The sequence below is a fragment of the Ornithorhynchus anatinus genome, chromosome X5, assembly GCF_004115215.2.
Source record: "Ornithorhynchus anatinus isolate Pmale09 chromosome X5, mOrnAna1.pri.v4, whole genome shotgun sequence".
Taxonomy (NCBI): Eukaryota; Metazoa; Chordata; class Mammalia; order Monotremata; family Ornithorhynchidae; genus Ornithorhynchus; species Ornithorhynchus anatinus.
Window position 1 is genome coordinate 67,790,097 of NC_041753.1, and position 12,914 is coordinate 67,803,010.

Below are 12,914 nucleotides of genomic sequence, written 5' to 3' on the forward strand. Positions count from 1 at the left end.
TGATCTAGCCAGATGAGAACGCTGGGTTCCTCCGGGTTGAAATCCCAAAAGGGTAACGGTGAGGCAGAACCATCATTTAGCCAGACTCAAAACTAAGAAGTGTGCCCTTACGACACAAAATCGCCAGTCGAAATGAGCTGCATCACTCACCGAAATAATAAAGGGTAATGTACCTTCAAAATAACGGAGAAACTCGATTTCTCGGGACATCAGCTGAAAGGCCCTCTCTGTGAAATCTAGGAATAGGAGTGCTTTCTCCCAATTAGCTGCAGAGCGAACTCAGTCAATGAGGCAAAACTGGACAAACATCAGAGGAGATGAAAGACGTATGCATCTTGGCGTGACAGTAGTAAAATTGGAGGAAAAATATAGGAGCCAAGGATTCAAACTTATCCAAGCAGTAAGAGAGGGGGGGAAAGCCCTTGGATAATAGGTGGCGACCTGAGAGACAATAATCTGTGCAACTTGCCCATTTGGGGACAAAGAGAAGGAAGTGGAGGGTGGGGAGACATCAGGATATTGACAATAAGACAGACAGGACAGGCTCGGGGGTCTTTGTGCTGCTCTTTTTAATTAAATTAAAGACACAGGCACATTACCACTCCCCGGCGCTAGTTTCGCCAACTGGATTTTCCACCTTTCCCAGATTCCAGGGCAGTTGAACTGGGTTTTCTGGGAGCCAGAGGATTCCGAAGTGTCTCCAGAGCCTTTGATCCATGACCTGACTTGATAACGGCATGGGGCTTTGATGAAAGGGCTTTTTAATGGCTTTTCCCCAGGATCGGTTTGCTCCTAGGCTGGGTCTCCCTCTCCCCTCGTGCATTTCCTTCCGACACTCAGATAATTGAATGAGCTGGTCAGGGGAGGGAGGGGTTTCTTCCACATATCTGCGGGCCAGGACAGCGGCCCCAATTAGAGAATCGGAGGTCAGGATGGCAGGGCCCAAGATGGGTGGCTCTTAGGGCTGGTTGATAGGGTTTTATGGCTTTTAAACGGATGCTGATTGTCTCTTTAAATGTTAAAGAGGGAAGTCCCCTTGAACCCCTGATGGCATTCAATTATGGTCATGATTATAAAATGTCTCAGGTCTTCGGGGAGTGCGAGGGAATCAATAAAGTGCAGCAGAGAAGAGGAACAAAAAGCTCTTAAGGGTTGATGTTGTTGCTGTTTTTATTCCCACCCCCTGCTCACTGCGCTGCAGAGGAGGGAGAAGCCTGTGGGGAGAGTAGGTTGAAGGCAGGGTGGGTGGGGGAAGGGGAGGAGGAATTATTTAACCATCAAGGACAAACAATTTCCTTCAGCCCAGATCCTGTATGCAGGGCCTGGGTTGGCTCTGTTTACAAAGGGGCCACGTTCCGGTTTGGCTACCGGTGGCTACCCGCACTTGACTTGGAGCTTTTCGCCACTGAGCCAGAAACTCTCGTGCCCGGGGAAGAGAGGATGGGGGAGAGGGGAGTGAAGGGGGTGAATCTTTTCTATCATCCCGGGAGGAGGAGGTTTGAGGAGGGATGTCAGCCTTCCTTTTCTTTTGATAAAGTCGCTCTTAGGGGTTCCGGCCTCGGACATGCCTCAGGGCCACAACACGGCTTCCGTGTGACAAAAAAAGCCACATGCCCCCCTTCTGCCTCTCCAAAGAGGGAACAGGTCGCACTGCTCCGTAGGAGTCAGACTCCGAGATCCATAGGCCTCTCCCCCTTAAGAAATGCCAGATGAGACCCTTCAACGGTACGCCCTGCTGAATGCATTTTGCAGGGCTGCGAGCCGCCGACAAATTTGACTTTCTGGAATGACCTCATCGCTTTCTAATCTAATGCTACGATTACTTAGGATCTATATAGCACCAATCAATCGATCCATGGTATTTGAGTGCTTACTGTGTGCAGAGCACTGTGCTACACACTTGGGAGTGTACAATAGAGTTAGTAGACCCAATCCCTGCCCTCGGGTAGCTTAAAATATATTGTGTGAAGATTATTAAACTACAGGGGGAGTACAGTAGTTAGTAGAGAGCAAGGAACTTACAGCCTACTTGAGGAGAAAGACATATAAATAAATTACAGGTAGGGAGAGCAGTGAAGTATAAATATATATGCATGAGTGCTGTGGGGGTGAGGATAATAATGATGGTATTTGTTAAGCGCTTACTCTGCGCAAAGCACTGTTCTAAGCGCTGGGGAGGATACAAAGTAATAAGGTCGTCCCACATGGGGCTCACAGTGTTAATGGGGTGAGTACCTAAGTGCTTCGTGGATATGGAATCCCACGAAGATGACACCGTAAGAGAGGAAATGTAGTGGGGGGCAGGGGGCGGGGGGAGAAAGGGGTAGATGTTAAATCAAAGGTTTCCTGCAGGAGAAAGTACAGATTTGAAGGTGAGGAGACTAGTGGTCAGTTGGCTATGAAAGGGGAGGGAGTTTCAGGTCAGAGGGTGTGGGCAAGGGCTGATTATTACTGCATCAGCTTCTTTGCTGACCTCCCTGCCTCCTGCCTCTCTCCACGCCAGTCCATACTTGGTGCTACTGCCCGATCATTTTTCTTCAAAACTGTTCAGTCTGTGTTTCCCCACTCCTCAAGAACTTCCAGGTGTTGCCCATCCACCTCCACATCAAAAAGAAACTCCTTACCATCTGCTTTAAAGCACTCAATCACGTTGCCCCTCTTACCTTACCTCTCTGATTTCCTACTATATCCCAGAACACTCACTTCACTAACACCAACCTACTTAACTGTACCTCGGTCTCATCGATCTCGCGACTGACCCTTCACCCTTGTCCTGCCTCTGGCCTGGCTTGCCCTCCTCCTTCATATAGTAATAATAACAATAATAATTGTGGCATGTGTTAAGTGCTTATTCTATGCCGATCACACTGTACTAAGCACTGGATAGTCAGGTCCCACATGGGGCTCACAGAATAAGGAGGAGGGAGAACAGGTATTGCATCTCCATTTTGCAGATGAGGGAACAGAGGCACAGAGAAGTTCAGTGATTTGCCCAAGTTCACATAGCAGACAAGTGGCGGAGCCAAGATTAGAACCCAGGTCCTCTCGCTCCCAGGCCTATGCTCTTTCCACTTTGCCACACTGCTTCTCACCCTGCCACGGTCACCGGATGGGCAACTATTTTGAGGAGTGGGGAGATGTGCAAGGAATGATTTTTTACAATACGTTAAGAGCAGCAGCAGAAGTATGGACAGGAGAGGGGAGGCAGGGAATTCAGAAAGGAGGACGAGGCAGCCTTCAAGAAGGGACATGACGAGGGCTTGGACCGGCAGGGCAGCAGTTTGGGTAGGGAAGCAAGGGCAGATTCTGGAGATGTTAAAAAGATAGAACCGACGGGATTTAAACACCAGAGGGTTCCGAGAGCTTGGATGAAATTCACCCATCTTCAGATTGAGGCACAGAGCGGTCAAGGCGACGGGACAAGACTTGCCCCGTGACTCCCTGACGGAGCCAGCAGCAGAAACCAAGTTTGAGTGAACAGTGAAACTCCCCAAATGGGGTGAAGGAACTCTTTCGCAATACTCTTCAGGTCTCACTGGGTTATCACTCAAGCGATTCAGGTCGTCGAACTCTACTTCCTGGACACGGCTTGACAATATTTGATTTATTTGCGGTGAAGCTAACGCCGCGTTTCAGCTATTTGCATTAATATTGACTTAATAGAAATAATTGATACATTTGAATTCTTCCCCCTTTATTTCTTTATGATCTAGGACACAGTGTGATGAATATTCTCTTACCATAAATATTAGATGGAGACAAAAATACGCTAAGGCAATATTGGCATTGAGATTTGTAATGCCCAGAAGTCGGAAAATTGATATTGAGAGGCTTTGTCAGCCGGGGCTGGGATGTGGGCTATTTAATGTCCATGCCCACCGCCTCTCTCCTTCCTTGCCTGATGGTGGGCAGTGAGCTCCCGACAGGGTTTGTGGCTAGGACCAGGGAGGTGGGAGGAGAGGAAGGCCCTGTGGGGAGCCGAGCCAAGTAGAATTAGGCTGGTCTGGAGGAGCTCCGACGGAGCCAGCTCCTTGCGGATCAGAGATGGACGGTGGGGACGGAGGGAGCTATAGGGTGAAAGCACGATACTGTACAAAATCCACCTTACGTGCAATCCACTGCCTTCGGGGTTAGGGCAATAGACGCGGCATAACTTAGTGGCCAGAGCACGAGCCTGAGAGTCAGAGGACCTGGGTTCTAATTTCGGCTCTGCCGCTTGTCTGTTGTGTGTCCTCGGATAAGCCACTCCACTTCTCTGGGCCTCAGTTCCCTCCTCTGTAAAATGGGGGTTCAGTCTGTGAGCCCTATGTGGGACAGGGACTGTGTCCAACCCAACTGGCTTGTATCTACCCCAGTGCTTAGTCCCTCTCATTCATTTCATTCATTCAGTCATATTTATTGAGCACTTACTGTGTGCAGAGCACTGTATTAAGCGCTTGGGAGAGTACAATACATCAATAAACAGACACATTCCCTGCCCACAGCGAGCTCTGTTAGTGGAAGGCAAGCTGTCTGCCCCCTTCCAAGGGAAGTTCCCCGAGGGCACGGACGATGTCTTTTACGTCTACTGTATTCTCTGCACGTAGGAGCTGCTCAGTAAATACTGATAGTGACAATTAGAATGACTGTGGTAACCGATAAGCAGTTACAAGGTACCAAGCACTGCACGAAATGCTGCGGTAGATACAGATTGATCAGGTAGGTCACAGCCCCGGCCCACACGAGGCTCACAGTTCAAGTGGGAGGGAGAACAGGTATTGAATCTCCATTTTCCAGATGAGGAAACTGAGACCCAGAGAAGTCAAGTGACTCAACCAGGTCTCAAAGCAGGTAACAGGCAGAGGTGGGATTTGAACCCAGAACCTCCGACATTCAGGATGACGGTGGTGGACCCTGACTAGAAAACTGGGACTTAGGAACCAAACCCTCTGAATCAGTCAGTCATTCAGTGGCATTTATTGAACACTACTGTGTGCAGAGTCCTGTACTAACCGCTCGAGCGAGTACGGTAGCATTGCCCACGAGGAGTTTATAATCTAGGTGGGGAGACATTGAGATAAATTAGAGGTATTATAGAGATGTGTCCTCCAGCTCTGACACAGTGGTCACTTAACCCAGCTGTACTTCAGCGTCCCCATCTGCACTTTGGGAACGAGGACACTTAACCCTTTCCCACCCCTCTGGTAAGTGCTGCAAGTTGGAAGAATTCTGTCTGAAATGTGCTTTGAGCTCTGGGTGGAAGACTTTCCATAAACACCAGATAGCATTATCTCAGTTGCTATAGCAGCCACCGCCAAACCCTTCCATGGATAGAGGACCAGACCTCCAGTTCTGTCAGCGCACTGCTGCCAACTTCCTCTGCACACGCAGTTCCTTTGGACTTGCAGGGGAACAGGGTATCCCATCAGGATGGGAACTAGGCCCTGACTGCTAAGCAGTCTTTCTTCTTTCTGTTATGTTCCTGTTTGATCTTAAGTGCTGGAGACAGAGCGAGACAAATCCCACCTCCATATATTTCTCTCTACCCCCCAACTCTCATTTACTTTCTGAGGGAGGTGAACGGAGAGGTTAGGAAGCAGATTTGGGCTTACGGTGGGCAGTGTAAATGAATAACTGCTATTCTGTCCTCCCTGACTTTTGTGTACATAAAAGTCTCAAGTGCATTAATGTAGCTTTTAGATACTTAACTCCTTCCCTTTTCTCTAAAACCACCAGCCCTTTAAAGAAGCAGCATGGCGTAGTGGATAGAGCACGGGCCTGAGAGACAGAAGGTCACGGGTTCTAATGCCGGCTCCGCCACTTGTCTCCTCTGTGACCTTGGGCAAGTCACGTCACTTCTCTGGGCCTCAATTACCTCGTCTGTAAAATGGGGATTAAGACTGTGAGCCCGACATGGGACAGGGACTGTGTCCAACTAGATTTGTTTGTATCCACCCCAGTGCTTAGTACAGTGCCTGGCACATAGTAAGCGCTTAACATATACCGTTATTGCCTGACTACTTGTTTTGTTGTCTGTCTCCCCCTTTTAGACTGAGCCCGTTGTTGGGCAGGGATTGTCTCTATCTGTTGCCAAATCGTCCATTCCAAGCGCTTAGTCCAGTGCTCTGCACACAGTAAGCGCTCAGTAAATACGATTGAATGAATGAATTTAAAATACAGTTTCTGTGGATTTGCATCGGCAGCATCGCCTTCTGTCAACTACTTGCAGCGGGTTTCACGCTGATGCACGTTCAAGAAAAGATGTGGGCCTCTCTTTGTGTGCCCCTGGTTGGTCGTCTGAAAGTTAGTGAGGTCACTGATTGCCAGTATTTGCGATTCCTTTCCAAACAAAGGATATTTGGATCTGCCTAGGCTAAGCGTCAGCACAATGTTTTTGAAGCCAGGCCAACCTGCAGGGCGGACGGGGGGAGGCTGGAGAAAGTGGGCTTCCAGTTGGAGCTGCTGCGATATTGCAACTGCTCCTGACACTTCCCTTTCCAAGCTTCTGAAGCTTTCCCCAGGGTCCCCGTCTAATAATAATGATGATTATGGGACTTGTTAAGCACTTACTATGTGCCAAGCCCTGTTCTAAGCACTGGAGTAGATACAAGCTAATTAGAGTGGACATAGTTCATGGCCCAACTGGGACTCACAGTCTTAATCCCCATTTTACAGATGAGGTAGCTGAGGCCCAGAGAAGTAAAGTGACTCGCCCAAGGTCACACAGCAGACCTGGCGGACCTGAGATTAGAACCCAGGTCCTACTGACTCCCAGGCCCATGGTCTATCCACTAAGGCACGCTGCTCCCCCTGAGCAGTGATGGCAGATAGGGAGATGGGGAGAGGGGGGCAGAATAAGTCACTGAGGATTCTTCCAAGTTGTCCAAGGTCGGGGCCGGGGGTGGTGCAGAAGATGCAGGAGACCCGACCCATCGTTGATCCCCAAACGGAAGTCCGAGTTTAGGGTGCCAAGACAAGATGGCTTGGTCTGTCACCCTCCTCCGGTGCCCGTGCTGATCTTCATTGACGACTCGGTCCGCTGTGCGAGTCGAGCGTAATCAAATAGACACTCTTTGTGAGTCACCAGAGCACCAAAAAATAGCAGGTGAAAATTCTCAGGACTAATGACATTAATAATTTTTTTCCCCTTGGCAGACAAACAAGCGGGAGAATTTGTCTCACTAACCAGACGGGGGAGGCTAAATGTATCTCTTAAATGTGAAGCGAGAGGAGTGTGTGGGTTCGGCTGTTTCTAATGAGCCACTAGATCTTGGAGGTCTTTTCTGTTTCTCATCTAATGGTCGTAAGACTTGAGATCAAAGGTCGGGCGGGTACCTGAGAGCAGAATTTGTACTTGGATACTATGGGAATCCAGAGCATTGTATCTTGAGCGTCCCAGGTCTAAGTAATATTGTAGACTGTGGAGGAAAATGAGCGGAAAGAGGTGAATTCTGGGAAGTTCAGTCACTCATGGTCTCACCTACTCATTAACGCTGGGATTGCAGGTTTGTCCCTGGGGGTTGGGGCAGGGGGAGAGGGAGGTGGGCAGATCCTAGGTGGAGAGAGCGATATTTCCCACCACCACTGAATGCTTTACCCATTGGCTGCTTCTCACTTATCAGATCCGAAGCCCAACAGGTGATCCCACTCCTTCCTAGCCAGGCTGAACAAACACTTCCCAAGTCATACTTACCCAGAGAGCAAAAAAAAGAAAAAATGCATTCCCTCATTACCCTCTTCTGTATGGTTATCACAGGATGACAGAAACACTAGCTTAAGAGAACGAGGACTTTTCCGGCTACTGCGTGGACACGATGGCTTTGTCCATGCCCAAACCTGAGGCCCCTCGGCTTTCTCTGCCCAGCTGCGGGTAACATTTAAAATGTCAGCACTTCATCTACAGTTAATCGATCAGTCAAGATTCCTACCTGAGCAACTTGTGTGGGCTAAGTGCTTGGGAGAGAACAATAGAGATAGGCGATATGATCCCGGCCCTCATAGAGCTTACAGTCCACTGTGTGCGGGGCGCTGCGCTGATCATTTCGGAGCAAACAATAGAGTTAGTAGACGCGACCCCCGCCCGCAGGTAGCTTGCAGTCTGCTGTGTGCGGAGCACTGGACTGATGACTTGGGAGCGAACGATAACGTTAGCAGACCTGGTCCCTGCTCTGAAAGAACTTACGCTCTAGCGTTGGGACGGGGTCAGTAGAACAGGCTCCTTTAAAGCTGGCAGATGGCAGACTACTGTTCAGATCACCTCCAAAGCAGTGAGATGGTTGAGAAGAACCACGGGAGGGAGAAATACTCATGACTCCTGGTATTCCCCGAAACCCAGAAGCAGAACTCTTCTTCCTACTGCATTCTGGGGCCAGGAGATCTGCCTCAGGGTGTCCTTCCCTTTCAGGCCCCTACCACATCTCCTCCCGGTCCCCATCGGGTCCTTGAGGCGGGGGAGTTCTCTCCAGGGAAATACACTGTCATTTGTCCAAGGCAGGGTCATGCCGAGAGAGGGGCAAACTCCGTTACTGCCACTGGTACAGTTATGAGGGAGGGAAGCGTTTCTACTAGGAAGGGGTAGAGGAAATGCCTGAATTGGAGAGAGAGCGAGAGACCTACGTACTCCTCCCCAGGTCTCTAACTGGGGAGAAGCAGCATGGCGTAGTGGATAGACCACGGGCCTGGGAGTCAGAAGATCACGGGTTCAAATCCCCGTTCCACCACTTGTCTGCTCTGTCACCTTGGGCAAGTCACGTCACTTCTCTGGGCCTCACTCAGTTACCTCATCTGGAAAATGGGAATCGAGACTGCCAGCCCCACATGGAACTGGGATTGTGTCCAACTCAATTTGCTTGTATCCCCCACAGCGCTTCGTACAGTGCCCGGCACATAGTAAGCGTTTAACAAATACCATCACTCATTCATCGTTCATTCTCTACTATTGCCCATTTCAGGGGCAAAGGGCCGTGAGAGGAGATATCGTGGTAGGGATGAGGGGATTTCAAAAAGCCTTCAGTGGCAGTAACCTGGGCCTCCTCTTACTCCCACCCCGTGCCCTGGATGATGTCAAGATGGAGGCAACGATGACCTGGGTGAGGCACAGGAGGAAGAGTGCACCTTTGGGTCTTAAACCATGTGGTCCTGCTCCAGTGACCAGGTTCTCCAGGGCCAAGGCGGAACAGGAGCACTGCTAGGGCAGGGGGAAGAGGGAGAAAAGGGGAAAGAGAGAGAGGGCCGGAGGGTGAGGAGAGTGACTCACTGATCTGCCTTCCACTGCCACAACCGCAGCCATCGTTGCCTAGCCCCAGCCGAACTGGCCTTTCCTGGGCCGAACTCCAAGTGATGGTCCTGAAGGGCTAATTCCGCTGGGGCCGGGGACAGTTCCTTGGACTGACGTGGCCTACGGATGACTTGGATAGACCAGTCCAACCCCGGGCGGTGGTTTTTCTGAGGTAGAGTGGCCAGAGAGAATGGAGAGGGGAGACACCGGAGGCGGGGAGGTCTCCAAGTTGGCCGAAGCAGTAGTTGAGATGGGTTATGACCAAGTGCTCGGGCCAGTGAGGTGGCATTTTGGATGGAGGGGATGAGGTGGATTTTGATGTTGTGAAGACAGAACTGATGAGATTTGGTGACTGACAATTTGGGGGTCGGTAGAGAGTGAAAAGTCAAGGATATTGCCGAGGTTGCGGACTTGAGAGATGAGGAGGGTGGTGGCGTCAACGGTGATGGGAAAGTTGGTGGAAAGGTGAGGAGTTCAGTTTTAATAATAATTATAATTATGGTATTTGTTAAGCGCTTACTATGTGCCAAGCATTTTAGACGTTCTGGAGAGGTGTCTTACAGACCGGAGAGGACTCAAGACTGCACTTGGATTTGTACCCTTTATTCAGCCCACCCTCAGCCCCACAGCATTTATTATATCTGCAACTGATTTATTTTACTGTCCATCTAACAACATCTCTAGCAACTTTGTTATATTGTACTCTCCCAAGAGCATAGTACTGTGCTCTGCACATAGTAGACTCTATACTCCTCAGAGGCAGGGTACATGTCTACCAACTCTATTATAGTGTACTCTCCCAAGTGCCTAGCGCAGTGCTCTGCACATCGTAAGCGCTTAATAATTATGATGAATGGATTGCAGAGGAGAGAGGTGAGGGCTAGTAAGGTAGATTTGGGAGCCGGACGTGCAAAGGTTGTAGTCGAAGCTTCGGGTTTTGTGAGAGGATGGTTCTAGGAATCAGAAGGCTTGGGTTGTCTTCCTGGAGCTGGCCACGTGCACCCCCTACTCCCCTACTCACTCGTTGCTCTCCGAGCCCCAGCAGGAACACGACGGGCAGGAGAGAGAGAGAGCGCGAGCAACGCTACGCGAACCGTTAATGCTGTCGTCAATTCCTCTGAGCAGTTTCTTAATCCTGAGGTCTCAGGATGGAGCCTCGTTCTTTGTCCCTGCTGGTCGACTCTACCACTGTCATCATCTGAGGGAGGCAAAGGGTACGTAGAACTTTCCGAGCATCACTAGGGCTAAGCAGATGTTGGACCCGTAGGCGAGCAGCTGCTTGGGCATTTCCAAATGAATGGTTCGAAGCGACGAGGACCAGGGTAGAGTGCTTCAGTGGGAAAGCGGGGAGAAAATCTAATGAGTGCTGCAAATCAGCAGAACAATGAGACACCTCCCCTCCGCCCGCCCCCGAAACACACGCTTTCTTCTAAACCGATCCAGCCCTTCCTATCCTCTTTGCATCTTATGCCATTTGTGATCGCTTCCTTGCTCCTCGGCTCTCCCGTGGAGCTTGATTGGTCTGAGCTGGGAGCTCTCGATTCTGACTCCGAGCCGTGGGAATAACTCAATTCCCATCTCTCTCTCCATCTTCCTCCCAGCCTCTAATCTCCAGCATAGTCTGACGGAAAACATGTGCGTCTGGTAGTCAGGACACTAGGGAGCTAGCCCCAGCTCTTCTGTGCGACGGTGGGCAAGTGGTCTAACCTCTGGGTCTCAGTTTCCTCCTCAATCAAACATGCAGTCAGTGGTATTTGTTGAGCACTTACTGTGGCCGGAGCACCGTACTACGCACTTGGGAGAGTACAGTACGATAGAGTTGGTAGACATGAACTCCGCCCACAAGGGGCTGACAGTCTAGAGGGGACGATAGTAGTAATAATAATCGTATTGTGTATCCACTGAGAGGTTGAGTGACTTGCCCCAGGTCACCGAGCAGGCCAGAGGCAGAGCCGGGAGTAGAACCTGGGTCTCCCACCTCCCAGATCCATGCTCTGGGAGACCACGCTCATTAGGGGAGGCTTCTCTTGGAAGAGGATCCCTGCTGCATCCTTTGGATCCCAAAGAGGGGCTCTCAGGAAACAGGCTGGGAGTCGAGGTCTACCACAGTCTCCCCTGCACCCTGGAAGCGAGAGTCTCCATGAATGGAGAGGGACTCTCCACCCTTCCCCCGCCTCCCTCTTTCCCGGATGGAAGTGGAACGTGGAATCCCTTGGCCAGACAGAGCGGCCCTCAGACCGAAGCATTTGAGGACCGCGGTTGTCAGAGCTCTGAAAGTAAATGGGGCCAGGTAAGCTCTCAGGATGGTCACCACTTGGTTATTCAAGGACCGATTACGCAGTCGGTGGATGATCCAGAACCTCTGCTCTCCCTTCTCCTCCTCCTCCTCCTCCTCCCTCTCTGAGGCCGCCACTGGCCTCTCGATCATTTCTCCGCTGCCGAGTAGAGGCCTTGAGAGGGGAATTTCCGACCAGTACATCTTCCCGTGCGTTAGCGGCCCTGGTGAAAGTCGGGTGAGGGCGAAAGTCGAAAGTATTGCTGAAATGAGCGTTTCGGTTGTCTCGATTTCATTTATCCATGCTATGCCTGACTCCCGTTTCCGGGGAAAGAGTGGAGTCCCCTGTGTTATCCGTGTGCTCTGCAGGAATTCATCCCAGCCCGGGCTGATCGCTAACAAACACGATGCAGACGTGACCGCCTGTAGACTTTCAACCAATGGTAGCCTCCGAAACTGAAGCTTTATCTTTCCTTTCGCTTTGCTTAAAAGAATGGCTTTCTCAGCAACCAAGACATTGTATCCACATCCAGCTTTTTCATCTTTAAAACATCCGTCTCAGTGAAGAGTGCTCATTCATCCTCTCTCCCTTTCTCTTTCTCCCCTTCTTCTATCTCCTCCTCTCTTTCTCTCCTCTCCTATCACTTTTCCCCTCTCTTTCTCCTTTCTCCTCATTCTTGTTCTGTCTTCCCCTTTTCCCTGAACCTCCCTTCTCCTCTCCCCTTCTTCCCTTGCTGGCTCAGAACTCACAAGCTGCCTCCTTTGTGTTTTAGCTGTCGTTGTGGCTATAAGCAAAGTTCCTCTTGAGAAAACGCTTAGGCTAACCATTTTATTTAAAGAAACAAGAGGAAACAGGGCGAACCCAGTTAGAAGGTCCTTCTCACCTGTGAAATATGTATCTTGGCTGAATAAGCAGCATTGGAATGCAATTTATTAACTCCCCCAATTTCCATAGCAACAGGACATTTTTCAGAATCTGAAACTGAGAACCACGCTACTCTTGGAATCCTTTACAGCTTTGCAGCGAAACTCTTTCCAGACGCATTTGCCCACCACCACTACCACGAGCGAAGACAGTAACAACAACCAAGAAAGTCGCAAGGAACTTAGTTTCTTTTTTCCAGGTGAGGAAGGGAAAGTAGTTCAAATATTCTCATGTGTGCTGGATGTAACATTAATCCCAAAAGGCGTGTTCATTTTTGCCCTTAATGGTCTATGAAAGCCAGTTGTGCACTAACTTCAAATACCAGGGGATGAGAACACTGCATCACAGTTGACAAAGCAACAGATTTACTTCGATTTTTGTTGGATGCATGACAAGAGGTTTTGTGTGTGTGTTTTGTTTTGTTTCTTAAAGATGAGTTCTTGTCCCGCATTTTTGAG

At 50.0% G+C, this 12,914-nt stretch overlaps 1 protein-coding gene and 1 non-coding gene across 8 annotated transcripts in view; both read left to right on the forward strand.

Moving 5' to 3' along the window:
- The window catches only part of NTRK2 (neurotrophic receptor tyrosine kinase 2), a 356,778-nt gene that overhangs the window by 238,518 nt on the left and 105,346 nt on the right, over positions 1-12,914 (forward strand). For 4 of the 7 annotated variants that reach the window (XM_029055020.2, XM_029055014.2, XM_029055019.2 and 1 more), the window contains one exon: positions 12,548-12,655. The exons of the other annotated variants lie outside the window; for them this stretch is intronic. In XM_029055020.2, the coding sequence (XP_028910853.1) occupies positions 12,548-12,655 (108 nt within the window). The remainder of the gene's footprint in view (positions 1-12,547; positions 12,656-12,914) is intronic. 7 annotated transcript variants of the gene reach the window in all.
- Positions 9,260-9,372, forward strand: MIR1395 (microRNA mir-1395). The gene has a single exon (NR_034862.1). It is a non-coding gene; the product is annotated as a microRNA mir-1395 (primary transcript).